Consider the following 16,788-nt stretch of genomic DNA (forward strand, 5'->3'; position numbering starts at 1 on the left):
CAGACTTAAGTATTCATTTCCCTGTGTAATTTACTTAGCTACTTTTAAAATCAACATCAACAACTACACACGACATTGTGACCGAGCAGCCAAAATTCTCTCAAAATCCTCCGTTTTTTTAAAAAAAAGCAAACCTAGCAGCTGTGTTTGTTCACAAATTGTCACAGTCGCTCTAGCATGTAAGTTTTACATCTCTGATGTCTCTCTTTTCCAGCTTTTCGACGTCTGTTGGTATGCTTTTCTCTTGTAAATATGCGTGAAGAATATCTAATGAAGTTTTGGTTGCCTTTTGGGTGTTCAGCGCATCTTTAGTTTCAGTTTATTTATTTAGTGCTTAATTATAGCATAGCTAATCTATAGATTAGCCTTGCCTTCTCTCTTTCCCAGCAGACAAAGAAATGGTTCTGCGCATACGCAGTTTTGTCATTGGATATTCGCATGAGCTCCGACGTGTGACATGATGTCTTGACAATGTGCAATATTGTAACGATATTGCACGCTCATTCTCCATTGGGTAATGTAATACACGTAGGATAAGCGATATGCTAACAATATTGCATGCTATCAAACCAAATGAATGAAACACGCTAGAAGGGAATAAAACGCGTGTTTTTATTCCATTGAAAAAGTGTCCTGTACAGTGGTGCTTGAAAGTTTGTGAGCCCTTTAGAATTTTCTATATTTCTGCATAAATATAACCTAAAACATCATCAGATTTTCACACAAGTCCTAAAAGTAGATAAAGAGAACCCAGTTAAACAAATGAGACAAAAATATTATACTTGGTCATTTATTTATTCAGAAAAATGATCCAATATTACATATCTGTGAGTAGCAAAAGTATGTGAACCTTTGCTTTCAGTATCTGGTGTGACCCCCTTGTGCAGCAATAACTGCAACTAAACGTTTGCGGTAACTGTTGATCAGTCCTGCACACTGGCTTGGAGGAATTTTAGCCCGTTCCTCCGTACAGAACAGCTTCAACTCTGGGATGTTGGTGGGTTTCCTCACATGAACTGCTCGCTTCAGGTCCTTCCACAACATTTCGATTGGATTAAGGTCAGGACTTTGACTTGACCATTCCAAAACATTAACTTTATTCTTCTTTAACCATTCTTTGGTAGAACGACTTGTGTGCTTAGGGTCGTTGTCTTGCTGCATGACCCACCTTCTCTTGAGATTCAGTTCATGGACAGATGTCCTGACATTTTCCTTTAGAATTCGCTGGTATAATTCAGAATTCATTGTTCCATCAATGATGGCAAGCTGTCCTGGCCCAGATGCAGCAAAACAGGCCCAAACCATGATACTACCACCACCATGTTTCACAGATGGGATAAGGTTCTTATGCTGGAATGCAGTGTTTTCCTTTCTCCAAATATAATGCTTCTCATTTCAACCAAAAAGTTCTATTTTGGTTTCATCACAAAACATTTTTTCAATAGCTTTCTGGCTTGTCCACATGATCTTTAGAAGACTGCAGATGAGCAGCAATGTTCTTTTTGGAGAGCAGTGGCTTTCTCCTTGCAACCCTGGCATGCACACCATATTGCTCAGTGTTCTCCTGATGGTGGACTCATGAACATTAACATTAGCCAATGTGAGAGAGGCCTTCAGTTGCTTAGAAGTTACCCTGGGGTCCTTTGTGACCTCGCCGACTATTACACGCCTTGCTCTTGGCGTGATCTTTGTTGGTCAACCACTCCTGGGGAGGGTAACAATGGTCTTGAATTTCCTCCATTTGTACACAATCTGTCTGACTGTGGATTGGTGGAGTCCAAACTCTTTAGAAATGGTTTTGTAACCTTTTCCAGCCTGATGAGCATCAACAACGCTTTTTCTGAGGTCCTCAGAAATCTCCTTTGTTCGTGCCATGATACACTTCCACAAACACGTGTTGTGAAGATCAGACTTTGATAGATCCCTGTTCTTTAAATAAAACAGGGTGCCCACTCACACCTGATTGTTATCCCATTGACTGAAAACACCTGACTCTAATTTCACCTTCAAATTAACTGCTAATCCTAGAGGTTCACATACTTTTGCCACTCACAGATATGTAATATTGGATCATTTTCCTCAATAAATAAATGACCAAGTATAATATTTTTGTCTCATTTGTTTAACTGGGTTCTCTTTATTTACTTTTAGGACTTGTGTGAAAATCTGATGATGTTTTAGGTCATATTTATGCAGAAATATAGAAAATTATAAAGGGTTCACAAACTTTCAAGCACCACTGTGTGTAGAAGAATAATTAAGATTTATTTAGATGTAGAAATATGTACATTGTTTACAGGTAGATGTGTTTACAGTTCATATTTACAATAATTAATCAGTTGATGTTTTGTCCTTAAAATGTGTGGGATAATTTGATTTAAAATTGTCTAATATCCTACTTGCATAAGGTTTGTAATATCTTGGGATTAGATAACTATGGTCACTGCTTCCTAGTTCTAGCAGAACTTTATTTTTGTAGTCATGTGACACTGTGGGATTTTTTTTTTTGGTCGTTGTGGAGAGAGCCCTAGTCAGTCAGGCAATGAGAGAGTGGAGCTACACAGTTTTTTGACACTAAGTGACAAGAACGTACCATGAAGATGATCTGGCCGAGATCGCCCATGGGTCTGAGGTACATGAGATCATACTGGTCACACCGGTAAGGAATCACAATCTGAGAGCCGATTCGTCCTGAGAGCACAAATCAAAGGATGTAAATAAAAGGATTTAACTTTGTACTTCCAATTAAATAAACAGCAGATTTATATTAACCAATTCATTCAAATATATATACATATTTTTGTTTCTATAGTAAATTACAAGCTTTTTTTTTTTTGGTTTGCTATCTTCAAGATAAAGTGAAGGAAGGGCTGTTTATAGCTGCTATAACATAAGTGACATGAACTGACCTGTTTCATGGACATTTCACAAAACTATATGCAACTATAAACTAATAAGAAGTACGATGCTGTGGTATAAGGAGAATAAAACACTTCAGGACGTGCTGTTACTGGAAAATAATCCCTTTTAAAAGGTGATAACAGTAACTGGGCCATTCTCAGAAAATGTGACACATTCAGTTTTAAACATTAAGTTTGTTGTTTTTTTTTTTTTTATGCCTCCGCCACTGTAAGGTGCAGGAGGCATTATGTTTTCAGGTTGTCCGGCTGTCACCTTGTGAACACGATATCTCAAAGGCTAATGAAAGGAATTTCACCAAACTTTCACCATTTGTGCGCTTTGGGACAAACATGAACTGATTAGATTTTGAGATCAAAAGGCCTAAGGTCAAGGTCACTGTGAGGTCAAATGTCTGTCCGAAAAACCTTGTGAACACAATATCTCCAAGGCTAATGCAAGTAATTTCACCAGGTCAAGATTACTGTGAGGTCAAATGTCCATCCCCAAATCACAACTTAATAACGCGTGTAGTCTACCAGGTGAAGGCATCCCCATCGACACCGCTGGCATCGAGTTCTATCTAGTTTTCCTCTAAAACCATTAACCCTGGCCTGTATTATACATTTATTTTAAGAAAAAATTTAACAGAGCAGTGTTTAAAAAAAAAAACTGAGACAACTTGTCTGCATTTGCAAAAAAAAATTATTTAGGCTAAATATACCAAAATGTCATTAGTGCCATGTGTCTAAATGAGGATTAGTGAAATTTGAATGAAAATAATTCCTTTGTTTTTAAATTTATTTTCACTTTTCTTTCTGAAATATTACCTCTATACCTTCAATTTTTATTGTGGAAAATATCATGATATTTGCTTCAACGGGTTTTGGTGTATAACTTAAAATATATGCACAAGAATGTGTACATTCCTGATGTCTTTACTGTTACCCAAATGGTAAAATCATGCTCTAACTCAGGGCTTTGCAAATAGAGGGGAGTGCAGCTACATGAAGAAGGACCAGGATGTTGAGCAGCCATTCTGATAAATTAATAAATACATACATACAAATCACTGGTGCATGAATGTTGGAATCCAGGATACTGATCAGGTAAATATGAAATTTCGAGATGTCAGGGAAATTAACTGCCTTTGCCATTACCCCCCAAATGATAAAGATAATGATGCTGCATGTTAGCCCTGTGATGACCTGGCGACTTGTCCAGGGTGTACCCCGCCTTTCGCCCGTAGTCGGCTGGGATAGGCTCCAGCTTGCCTGCGACCCTGTAGAACAGGATAAAGCAGCTAGAGATAATGAGATGAGATGCTGCATGTTGAAAAATTTTAGTTAGCCAAGTAGCAAGTTTGGATGGGATAATAAACAAATTATGCATTTATCTTTTTGTCTGCACTCAGTGACCCAAAAATGCCATGAGATGTCTTTACCGTTACCCAGTGTTGTCTTTACCGTTACTCTATAGAGTAACGGTAAAGACAACAACTGGGCATTATTTTTTCATAATAATTATCTCTTGCTTTATGAATTCATTAAATAAGCTTTTTTTGTCTATTAAATAATATATTTACAGGGATTGTAACTAAAATTAGTGCATACAAAAATTTTTTTTAAATGTCTTTACCGTTACTCGTCACATTTCCTGAGAATGCCCCAACTACACGTAATGTCATGCCTCAAACCACATCGTCACCACATAATCAAATATTTTTGTCCCTGAACTCAATCTTGTTTTTCCTTTATTTAATTGTATTTTTCCGATGCTATGTAACTTTAACATACACAACATTACATGATAAATTTATGTACTTATGAGCATCTGTAAAAATGAATTATTTTCTTCATTTTTCTTTGTCTTGATTTGGGTACGCAAAACATGTCCACGACAGGACACTTCCTGTCCCACACTCACCAAGCCGACCGACAACATATCGGCCCAGAAAGCCAGTGGCCCCGAACACGGTGGCTGCTATTCCGCTGACCGATGAGCGACCCCCTTTGCCTTTAGGGATGACGGCATGATGGATCTGCCTGTGCTGGACTGCAACAGGCCCAGCAGCCAGCACCGCAGGACAGCAGGCACCTGTATGAGAAGGCAGGCAGAAAACGGTACAGACATTAAAACATGGTGTAACAAAGCATGCAAGTCTATTTACACACGACATATAATCTGTTCTTCTCTAGTTCACTATAGAGCCAGCTTTGGAACTAGACATGTTTAAGGAGAAAAGGCAAAAATAACTGGATGAAAAAAACACTCTTCAGCTCCCATCCATGTGCTGACAAAATTGGACTTGATGACAGACTCAAAAAGTCACTCAGCCGAAAATTTGTATGTCTGGAGATTAAGTCATCCATGGCTGAAGATGTGGGTGTGCTTTGTTTTTCAGGTCCAGCTCATTGTTGCGACATGCGTTTTTTTCAGCTCCTTGGTTGGACAGATTTTATATTATATATACACACACACACACACAGTGGTGCTTGAAAGTTTGTGAACCCTTTAGAATTTTCCATATTTCTGCATAAATATGACCTAAAACATCATCAGATTTTCACACAAGTCCTAAAAGTAGATAAAGAGAACCCAGTTAAACAAATGAGATAAAAATATTATACTTGGTCATTTATTTATTGAGGAAAATGATCCAATATTACATATCTGTGAGTGGCAAAAGTATGTGAACCTCTAGGATTAGCAGTTAATTTGAAGGTGAAATTAGAGTCAGGTGTTTTCAATCAATGGGATGACAATCAGGTGTGAGTGGGCACCCTGTTTTATTTAAAGAACAGGGATCTATCAAAGTCTGATCTTCACAACACATGTTTGTGGAAGTGTATCATGGCACGAACAAAGGAGATTTCTGAGGACCTCAGAAAAAGTGTTGTTGATGCTCATCTGGCTGCAAAAAGGTTACAAAACCATCTCTAAAGAGTTTGGACTTCACCAATCCACAGTCAGACAGATTGTGTACAAATGGAGGAAATTCAAGACCATTGTTACCCTCCCCAGGAGTGGTCGATCAACAAAGATCACTCCGAGAGCAAGGCGTGTAATAGTCGGCAAGGTCACAAAGGACCCCAGGGTAACTTCAGCTGAAGGCCTCTTTCATATTAGCTAATGTTCATGAGTCCACCATCAGGAGAACACTGAACAACAATGGTGTGCATGGCAGGGTTGCAAGGAGAAAGCCACTGCTCTCCAAAAAGAACAGCTAAAGATCACGTGGACAAGCCAGAAGGCTATTAGAAAAATGTTTTGTGGACGGATGAGACCAAAATAGAACTTTTTGGTTTAAATGAGAAGCGTTATGTTTGGAGAAAGGAAAACACTGCATTCCAGCATAAGAACCTTATCCCATCTGTGAAACATGGTGGTGGTAGTATCATGGTTTGGGCCTGTTTTGCTGCATCTGGGCCAGGACGGCTTGCCATCATTGATGAAACAATGAATTCTGAATTATACCAGCAAATTCTAAAGGAAAATGTCAGGCCATCTGTCCATGAACTGAATCTCAAGAGAAGGTGGGTCATGCAGCAAGACAACGACCCGAAGCACACAAGTCGTTCTACCAAAGAATGGTTAAAGAAGAATAAAGTTAATGTTTTGGAATGGCCAAGTCAAAGTCCTGACCTTAATCCAATCAAAATGTTGTGGAAGGACATGAAACGAGCAGTTCATGTGAGGAAACCCACCAACATCCCAGAGTTGAAGCTGTTCTGTACGGAGGAACAGACTAAAATTCCTGCAAGCCGGTGTGCAGGACTGATCAACAGTTACCGGAAACGTGCAGTTGCAGTTATTTCTACACAAGGGGGTCACACCAGATACTGAAAGCAAAGGTTCACATACTTTTGCCACTCACAGATATGTAATATTGGATCATTTTCCTCAATAAATAAATGACCAAGTATAATATTTTTGTCTCATTTGTTTAAGATGAGTAGCATGCTATAGATGCACAATGGTGTAACATAGGGAAAAAAATAAAAAATTCAGGTTTTGATTTTATGTACTGAAATAACTATTAGGCACAATTTTTACAATATCTATATAAATTAGTTGTTTTTACCCATTTTAACCTTGAAATCAGCATTTTAATGATTACCCATAATGCATTGTTTATCGCGCTAAAACAAGCAAAAACGTCATAAGACAGTGGAAATACTACCTTTACTACCTTCACGTGGCGTCTTTCTCGATCGCACGTGCCTAGAAGCGTACCTTCTAGAACATTCCTGGGTGGTCACAGACTGTCACGTAGCCTAGTTCGATTGTGAAACTCGCTAGGATGGAGTATTTTCACGAGTTTAGTGGCAAACTTTTGTGCCGCAATTTCTCTATTCTCGAAATTTGTAACCTGAAACCCTACAAGAAATGTTTCATAATGTTTGGGATTTTGAAAAATGCTTCTAGCAAGTTTATTTCACTGTATTTTTCCGTGAAACTTGGCATAAATCATCCTTAAGTGATGAGCATGACATTGTTATTTTGGTATGGGTCACGGAGTTGGTTGGAAGCGGGAGAAATGAGAGTTTCTCAACTACAGCAGCACTTCTCACCATAGATGGCTGGCGTGTTTCACAGCGTTTGGGATTTACTAAATCGACTAAATCTCTAGATCTACTGAAGCTACGAGGATATAAATCACCAGGATTCTAATTTACTGGGTGAGAAGTATTATATTTTTTTTGAAAGGTTTATTCGCACTACAAGTCCATGAAAGTTGGAATTGTTCGTGAAGGGGTTAGTTAGATTTTGGTAGCGTGACGCGCACAACAAGCAAAAGAAAAAACAAATTTTCTTCTGAATTTCCTTGCTTTATCAAAATTATTTTTGATACATTAAAAGACTGTGTGTTGATAATATTTAAGTGATTTTTATTATAGAGAATATTTCATCAAAACGGCATTCAAAGTGATTTTTCACGGGTGTAAATGTTACGTGTGACGTCCATAATTACGTTAAATTTTAAGAACTAAAATTCTGTTAAAAATTCTAGATTTGTGCTATCATTCTGGGGTTTTGCTGAATAATACTTTAGGAAGTTCTCTTACAATGCTGAAAATTCAATGAGTTTTGGTGAAATTCTAGAAAAGTTATTTACGTTTTAACGCGCCTGATAGCAATTGTGCTCACACAGCGTGCTACTCATATTAACTGGGTTCTCTTTATCTACTTTTAGAACTTGTGTGAAAATCTGATGTTGTTTTAGGTCATACTTATGCAGAAATATAGAACATTCTAAAGGGTTCACAAACTTTCAAGCACCACTGTATATACACATACACACACCTTTTATACAATGTCTCGCCATAGTGCCATTGCTTTGTCTCGTCTCTTAATTACTGCCTGTACACGAGTTCATTGTGACTCTTTCTTTATAAACTATATATAACAAACACAGACTTGTAAATAAATGCATTGCAGTTTCTTTTACTTTGGGGTAGTTAGTTGATTCTTGGTATTGTTAGTTGGACTGGATTACTGGACCCAGGACCAGGGTGTAACAACACAGAGCAAAATACAGATGAATACACAATGCACACCATTAACATGTTTGGCAGGAACAAACAGAAACCTACATCGATGCTTTTGCAGCTAGTGGTCAAGGGCCTCATGTACATTAATGGCATTACAATACCATTAATTACCACAATACTTTGCCAGGAGGTTAAGCTGATGACAAATCTTTGAACAAAATAATAGTGCTGTATACACACTGGGGGGGAGGGATCTGGCTATCACACCACACTCTTATGTGGTTCTTCCCCAAACTGTATAGAATGTTTTATATATTCTGTAGCATTACAATTTCCCTTCACTGGAACTAAGAGGCCCAAACCCCCACAACTACACTCCAAAATTTAGTGGAAAGTCTAGAAGGGGATGCCCATATGGATGTGATTATCAGGTGTGCACAAACTTTTTGCTATATAGTGTAACTGCAAAACACAACTCTCCCTATTTGAACATGACTGACAACTCGTGGTGTCAACTTAAGAGCGTTATTAATATTAATTGAGTTTAGTATAAATATGGAGGTGATTATATAAAATCGTGCACTGATCAGTTGAGAGATTTGGACTATTTCTCGATAATCACCTCGAGCGACTCGGCAAAACGCCGGCCGATCATTTCATCACCGTAAGAGAGGAAGAATTACAAATGATGAAAGAAAATGCTGTTCCTAAAAGCACTAAAGATGCAAAGAAGTTTGGTCTGAAACTATTCAAAAGGTAAGGTGGGGTTGTGATTTATTTTATCGATTTCAAAACAGTATTTTTTTGTGAGTTGGTGCAGATAAGTGATTACGTTTGCATGCTGCTTTTGAACACTGAAAAAATTTTAATATGATTTTTTAAAAAAAATAAAAGTCACCTGTGTATTCATATTAAAATAATTATCCACCTCAGGTTCAGTGAATATTGGTGATTATTATACATACAGGACACTTTTTCGATGGAATAAAAACACGTGTTCTATTCCCTTCTTGCGGGTTTCATTCATTTGCTTTGATAGCATGCAATATTGCCTGTGATGACCTGGCGACTTGTCCAGGGTGTACCCCGCCTTTCGCCCGTAGTCAGCTGGGATAGGCTCCAGCTTGCCTGGTGACCCTGTAGAACAGGATAAAGCGGCTAGAGATAATGAGATGAGATGAGCATGCAATATTGTTCGCATATCGCTTATCCCATGTGTCTTACATCACTCTACCCAACGGAGAATGAGCATTGAATATGGTAAAACTTCCATCAGAGACATAAAACTTCCGCACTACCGAGTGACAATTTGTAAATAAACACGGCCACCAGGTTTACTTCATTAAATACGGAAGATTTTGAGAGAATTTTTAAAGAAAAAGACGTGTTGAACACCTGAAAGGAATGTGCATGCATAATAATAATGCCTTTTTTCATGGTATATCAAATACATTCCATTCAGCTACTCGTCTTCGACTTGTTCAATATCATGCTAGCTGAATGGAATATATCTGATATACCACTCAACACATGGGCGGCACAGTGGTGTAGTGGTTAGCGCTGTCACCTCACAGCAAGAAGCTCCGGGTTTGAGCCCCGTCGCCGGCGAGGGCCTTTCTGTGCGGAGTTTGCATGTTCTCCCCGTGTCCACGTGGGTTTCCTCCGGGTGCTCCGGTTTCCCCCACAGTCCAAAGACATGCAGGTTAGGTTAACTGGTGACTCTAAATTGACCGTAGGTGTGAATGTGAGTGTGAATGGTTGTCTGTGTCTATGTGTCAGCCCTGTGATGACCTGGCGACTTGTCCAGGGTGTACCCCGCCTTTCGCCCGTAGTCAGCTGGGATAGGCTCCAGCTTGCCTGCGACCCTGTAGAACAGGTTAAAGCGGCTACAGATAATGAGATGAGATACCGCTCAACGCTAGCCAATATTATTTAAATAATAACCTCAACTTCGTCTCGTGTATTATTCATCTTCGGCGAATAACTGTTAATTAACGAAGGGTAGTTTTGGATTTACCCACGTCCAATAGCTCTCTGGAAATCAGTTTTTATAATAAAAATGAAACAGTCAGAGGATCTGTACAGACCTGTGAAGCAAAATATGTGGTCAATACTTTAACCAACAGTTTTGAGGAGCAAAAATACAAAATTATTATTTCTGTGATGTAAAGTACAGTGGTGTAGTGGTCAGCACTACACCACAATTTATGCTGACAACCCAGTCCTCGCAGATGGTGTCTGCGTAGCCCCCCCTTCGCAGATGCTCTGCGCGCACCTCCCAAAAATTGTGACCACCGCAGACAGCCTCGCAGACAGCGTCGCAGACAAGAGGGCTCCGATTGGTCCACTCTACATCCGCTGTACACGCACTTCCGCTTCCCTACTTTCCCGGTTTGGTTTGTTTTCACGACCACCATTTTTAAAAACACGAGCGAAGATGGAGCAGCACGAAGAGCGGTTGATCGAGGAAGTACGTACGTCTATATGACTCCAGTTCTAGTCATTATAAGGGCCTCTGCATGCTCTTGCGACAAGGCTTTCGCAGATAGTTGTAATTTATCGTTGAGCGGGGAGTAATAGGCGTGCGCGATGTTATTCACCTCCACAACGCAAGGGGGCATGAAGTCGCGAAATTACTAGGAGTAGTTGGTGGGTGTGGTTAGTGGAGTGTTTATCCTCCGGTTACTTATAATTATGCTTATAATGACTAGAACTGGAGTCGTATAGATGTACGTACTTCCTCGATCAACCGCTCTTCATGCTGCTCCATCTTCGCTCGTGTTTTTAAAAATGGCGGTCGTGAAAACAAAACAAACCGGGAAAGTAGGGAAGCGGAAGTGCGTGTACAGCGGATGTAGAGTGGACCAATCAGAGCCCTCGTCTGCGACGCTGTCTGCGGTGGTCACAATTTTTGGGAGGTGCGCGCAGAGCGTCTGCGAAGGGGGGGGGGTTTCGCAGACGCTATCTGCGACGACTGGGTTGTCAGCATAAATTGGCCTTAAGTAACCGGAGGATAAACACTCCACTAACCACTCCTAGCGATTTCGCGACCCCTTGCGTTGTGGCGGTGAATAACATCGCGCACGCCTATTACTCCCCGCTCAACGATAAATTACAACCGTCTGCGAAAAGCTATCTGCGAAAGCCTTGTCGCAAGAGCATGCAGAGGCCCTTCAGAGAGAAGGTTCTGGGTTCGAACCCCGACAAGGGCCTTTTGATGTGCAATTTGCATGTTCTCCCTGTGTCTGTGTGGGTTTCCTCCGGGTTCTCTGGTTTCCTCCCACAGTTCAAAGATCTGCACATTCGGTCCAATGGGGCCACTGTAATTGGGATCCCTCACTATGGCAAAGCTAAATAAATTAAATTTAAATAACATCATAAACTAATCCAGCTGATATAACCGACAGCTAAGGTATTAGGCAGAGACCCGTCCACCCGTAAATTTGACGGGCAATTGCCGATTTCAACGGGCAAGTATACACACAGACGGATACTGAAACGGACGATAATGCCGAAAATTTTCGCACATGAATACTCCCACATGTCATCCGATAAATCCAGTTATGTTCCGCCCACACACGGACTGGCCATCGGGAGTAGCGGGAGTTTTCCCGGTGGGCTGGTGGTTCAGCGTGGGCCGGCGGAGAAAAAAAAAAAACAAAACAGTTGCGCGCTGGCCTTTAATATGATAAGCAATGTTAACAGTTTCTTTAACAAACTGTTAACATTGCTTATTACAGTTGCGCGCTGGCCTTTAATATGATAAGCAATGTTAACAGTTTGTTAAAGAAACTGTTAACATTGCTTATCATATTAAAGGCCAGCGCGCAACTGTTTTTTTTTTTTTTTTTTCTCCGCTGGCCCACACTGAACCACCGGCCCACTGGGAAAACTCCCGCTACTCCCGATGGCCAGTCCGTGTGGTTCCGCCATCATTTACAAATCGTAAGAAACACAGTTTAATACGAAAAATACTGAAAACTTGAAATGAAAAATCAGAATATTTCATCGTTTCCGCCATTTTGGCCCGCACTGAATCTTGTAACATGCGGACTGAATAAATCGCGAATTCTGATTGGTCGAAAATTGCCAAACACCCTGCGTTGTAGTTTCCTCTTTCTTGGCGGGAGAACCGCATTTTTTTTTGCTGACTCACTCTTCTGGATCAAGATGAATCCCAACAAACGCCCCAAATTGAATGTGACAAAAACTGATTCGTTTTTCCACAAAAAGACAGAAAAGGTATGTGTGATACATTGATTAACAAGGGGGTTTCATTGGGGTATGGTAAAATAGAATACTGTTGGGTTTTTTTTTTTTATTAAATACTGTAACTAGATCAAAAGATTATATACAATTCATTGTTGTTTATTTTCTTTTCACTTTTGTTACCAAATCAGACACCATACATACATCTGATACATTCAGGAGTGAAACTGAAAAAAATACAAAGTAAAAATATGCAATATTTCTGATCAAAAATTACACGCCATTTCACCCTGAAAATGTCCTAGAATGCAGGAAATGAAGTCTAAATTTCAAAAATTTTCTGGGGGGGCATGCCCCCAGACCCCCCTAGAGGGACTTCGCGCCTGCGGCGCTCGTCTTCGCACCTGCGGCGCTTATCAGGATTATATAAAATATTATTTTTGACTGGTAAATTTCTTTTTCTGCCTAATACCCTACCGACAGCTAAAGCTATGAGTAGCAGCTCAGCAGCTAGCTAATGTTTATGTCATTGAGATTTCTGGAGTAAAATGTATTTATTTTATATAGCGTATATTAGCAATAATATTCTATTATTATTATTTTAAAGTGTTGCTAACTTCATTAGCCTCGCGCTCGAGCGGGGTCAAGCTAAAAGCTACAGAGGACAACAGTTTATCTTAAATAACTCCCGACTTCAACATTATCATCTCTTACTGCCTTCTAAAGTGACAAAGTTTTATTCTGCACTTTCGTTACAACATTCATTAACACAACTTTTATTAAACACTTACTGGAAAGCCTGGGAAGGACACTGACAGGACGGCTAACCAAAACGACAGCCGCCATATTTCTGACCCGTCAACCAAACTTCGGGATATTATTCCTACCCGTATTCAGACTAAACCCGCCTTATTCACTACTACCCGTTATTACAGTCAAATATCCTGCTCTGTGATTGGCTCCGTTTTGACGACTCGCGCGTGAAGACCTGTAACTAGCCAATCGTGGCGTGGAAAAAGGGAATTATTAAAATTATGGTGGGAAAAAAAAGCCTCACGAAAAGCGGGTACGGCAAAAGCAGAGGGACAAACCATGCGCCTAAATATCGTGCTGCAAGTGTATATTAAAGCCAAAATACTTTACTTGTCTTATAATATTATAATTAATATTAATTATATTAATATAAATTATAGTTAATATTAATTATGTATTATATTATATTTTATATTAATTACATCGTATGATGTCATAATTAATATAATTATAATTATAGCTGTATAATATTAATTTGAAATTAGAATTATTTATATGGATGAAGGGCTGACAAAAATTATATAGTGATAAATGACCTACAATCAGTAATTGAAGACTCACAAATTGTGTGTTTGAGTGTTTGTGAAGTATTTAATTTCATTAAAACAAGTCTACAGGTGGAAAGCTGTTTTAAAACAAACAAACAAACAAACAAACAAATAGTTTGCCAGTTGATGGCTGATATTATCAAATATTATTGAATTTTTTTTGTATTGGAACATTTTCAAAAATGTATTTATTCAAAATGAGGCTTTGTCTAATTAAGTATGTATAAGTTTGCATATTTAATTAAAATAAACAAAAATCAAGTCTTTGGATGTTAGAATCAAAATGTTTACTTCACTCTGAAGTATTTCAAGAGGAAGACTTTTACAGGAAAAAATGGTTGGAAAATAATTTATTTATTGTTATAAAATTGAAAACAATATCATACATCTATCAACATTTGGGGAAATGATGTCAGGGAACCAGGAATTCAGGGATATTTGATAATTGTGCCGAGTGGGCGGAGCTTAAGGCCTTCCTCAAAAAAAAAAAAAAAATTCAGATAATATAGTTTTCACAAGTGAACAAAAAGAGTGCAATAATTTGATTTTACAGCTACAGGTTATAGATATAGGATTTATCCAGAAACTGAAAAATGACATCAACAACTACAATAACATTGTTGACTCTACCTGTAGTGTCTTGCATTAATATAAATCGATCCAGGACTGAAGAGCACACGCATGGCCACAAACCTTCCTGCCTTACAGTCACATGTGTAAACAAATAGAGTAGCATGTCTCTTCCTGCAAAATAATGATATTTGTCAGCAAGGCAAATATGATCACTCTGGGTGGAGTGTATGTTTCTGAAATAATAAAAAAAAACCAGAAGATTTAAGTCATTTCATGTAAAAGCTGATCCATCAAATGTGATCATCTTGCAGATTCTTTAGGTTAGTTGTTCCAGCTACAGTAAGCGTCACTTGTTATGATTATACTCATTAGATTTGGAAAAAAAAAAAACAACCCTCCACCAAATAGAATATTGGATGTTCCACAATTAAATGTAAGTGTAAATGGATAAAAATATGATATGTCCCTGTTTAATTAATTAAAAAAAACATCAAAATGGTAAATTGCTGTGGTACAAGAGGAATAAAACATTCCAGGACACACAATTATAGGAAAATGATCAACTTCAGAATGGTAACAGCTCATGATTTCATTCATCTAAGCTCTCAATCTTTCTGTTTGAAATTTCACAAGTTGTAACGTAAGATAAGAATAGATCCGATAATAATAATAATAATAATAATGTTTAAAAATCAGATATAACAGAAGTGGGCGGCACAGTGGTGTGGTGGTTAGCGCTGTCGCCTCACAGCAAGAAGGTCCTGGGTTTGAGCCCAGCAGCTGGCGAGGGCCTTTCTGTGTGGAGTTTGCATGTTCTCCCCGTGTCCGCATGGGTTTCCTCCGGGTGCTCCGGTTTCCCCCACAGTCCAAAGACATGCAGGTTAGGTTAACTGGTGACTCTAAATTGACCGTAGGTGTGAATGGTTGTTTGTCTCTGTGTCAGCCCTGCGATGACCTGGCGACTTAGCCAGGGTGTACCCTGCCTCTCGCTCATAGTCAGCTGGGATAGGCTCCAGCTTGCCTGCGACCCTGTAGATCAGGATAAGCGGCTACAGATAATGGATGGATGGATATAACATAAGTACTCAAGGACAAACAAATTTGCCGAAGTCATGTGAACAAAGTAATCTGAAGAGAAAACAAAGAGTGATGTCTATAAAATGTTTATTCACCTCATAAAAATAAAACATTTCACAAATGACGCCAGGTCGTATTTGCAAAGCAAAGAGTGTGGCTGGGAGTCAACACATCTGAAGGTGATAAAACATCTTCGGATAATATTTGTGTCCATGAACATGAACGTTGCGCCGTTCGAATTGAAATACAGTCTGCAAACCATCGCAGAATGGCAGTGTTTGACTTGAGCAAAGCAACAGTGTCATAAAGACAAGCGTGTTTAGACATCATCCTGTTTTACAGTCACTGATAAGAACATCAACAATAAGAGAAGAGGGGAAAAAACCCTCAAATGAAAAGATGTAAAATTTCTTCTTTCCTACATAATACTTGAGCAGGATATAAACAAGTAAAACCTTGTCTAATTATATATCAACTGAGCATACACGTCGAGTGCATGGCGGGGGAAAAAGATATATAAGTATTGTGTCTATATATAGAAAAAACATACAATCAATATACTGATATATTAGTAATGAAATACTGTAGTGCGAAACTATATTACTTACATTTTCAGTGCATTTCATTACCTTCATCATTCTTAATATTGTAGCAATTAGCCTTTCATTTATGACATTACTTCCATACCTCCATCATCATCATCATCATCATACAAGGACAGATAAATCATTACATTAATCAGAAACGTACAGGCTAACCTACAGTAACTGAATCTCAATCCATAACAAACTAGTTAGCGCATGAAAATAAATGAATATTCAAATTCCCAAGGAGAGCAAAGTTCTGGATACGATATTATACTGTACATTTCTCATCCTCTCTGGATGATATCTTTGATAGTCACGTTTTAATTTTCACCTGATATGCTATACTATTAACAGAGGTTTGTGATTAGCTTTTATTGTTCTGCCTTTTGGTCGGGTTTATCGTCATTTCCAAGTCTCACTTCATGTTGCTGATTCATAAAGGAAGGAAACTATGCGGCCAAAAACTATCTGGCGACACCTGACTATCCGACTCCAGATTTATTCCTCCTTTACGTTCATACAAGATCAGACACTGATGAGACACTGGTGAGGAGTAATGTCTGGGGTGCAGTCAGAGTTCCAGTTCAT

General features: G+C 38.9%; 2 protein-coding genes across 9 annotated transcripts in view; one reads left to right on the forward strand and one right to left on the reverse strand.

The window, feature by feature from the left end:
• ndufa9a (NADH:ubiquinone oxidoreductase subunit A9a) overlaps positions 1-13,499 on the reverse strand; it is a 61,769-nt gene extending 48,270 nt beyond the window's left edge. The window contains exons 1-3 of the mRNA XM_060928347.1: positions 13,394-13,499; positions 4,825-4,995; positions 2,594-2,691 (exon numbers count right to left, since the gene is read on the reverse strand). Coding sequence (XP_060784330.1) covers positions 2,594-2,691; positions 4,825-4,995; positions 13,394-13,448 — 324 coding nt within the window. The 5' untranslated portion in view covers positions 13,449-13,499. The remainder of the gene's footprint in view (positions 1-2,593; positions 2,692-4,824; positions 4,996-13,393) is intronic.
• Positions 12,424-16,788, forward strand: part of LOC132890951 (zinc finger protein with KRAB and SCAN domains 8-like) — a 48,130-nt gene continuing 43,765 nt past the window's right edge. For 5 of the 8 annotated variants that reach the window (XM_060928349.1, XM_060928352.1, XM_060928350.1 and 2 more), the window contains exon 1: positions 12,424-12,635. The gene's annotated coding sequence lies outside the window, so the exon portion shown is untranslated. The remainder of the gene's footprint in view (positions 12,636-16,788) is intronic. The other 3 variants (XR_009655250.1, XR_009655251.1, XR_009655252.1) reach the window with 2 other exon arrangements.

The sequence above is a fragment of the Neoarius graeffei genome, chromosome 8 (assembly GCF_027579695.1).
Source record: "Neoarius graeffei isolate fNeoGra1 chromosome 8, fNeoGra1.pri, whole genome shotgun sequence".
NCBI lineage: Eukaryota > Metazoa > Chordata > Actinopteri > Siluriformes > Ariidae > Neoarius > Neoarius graeffei.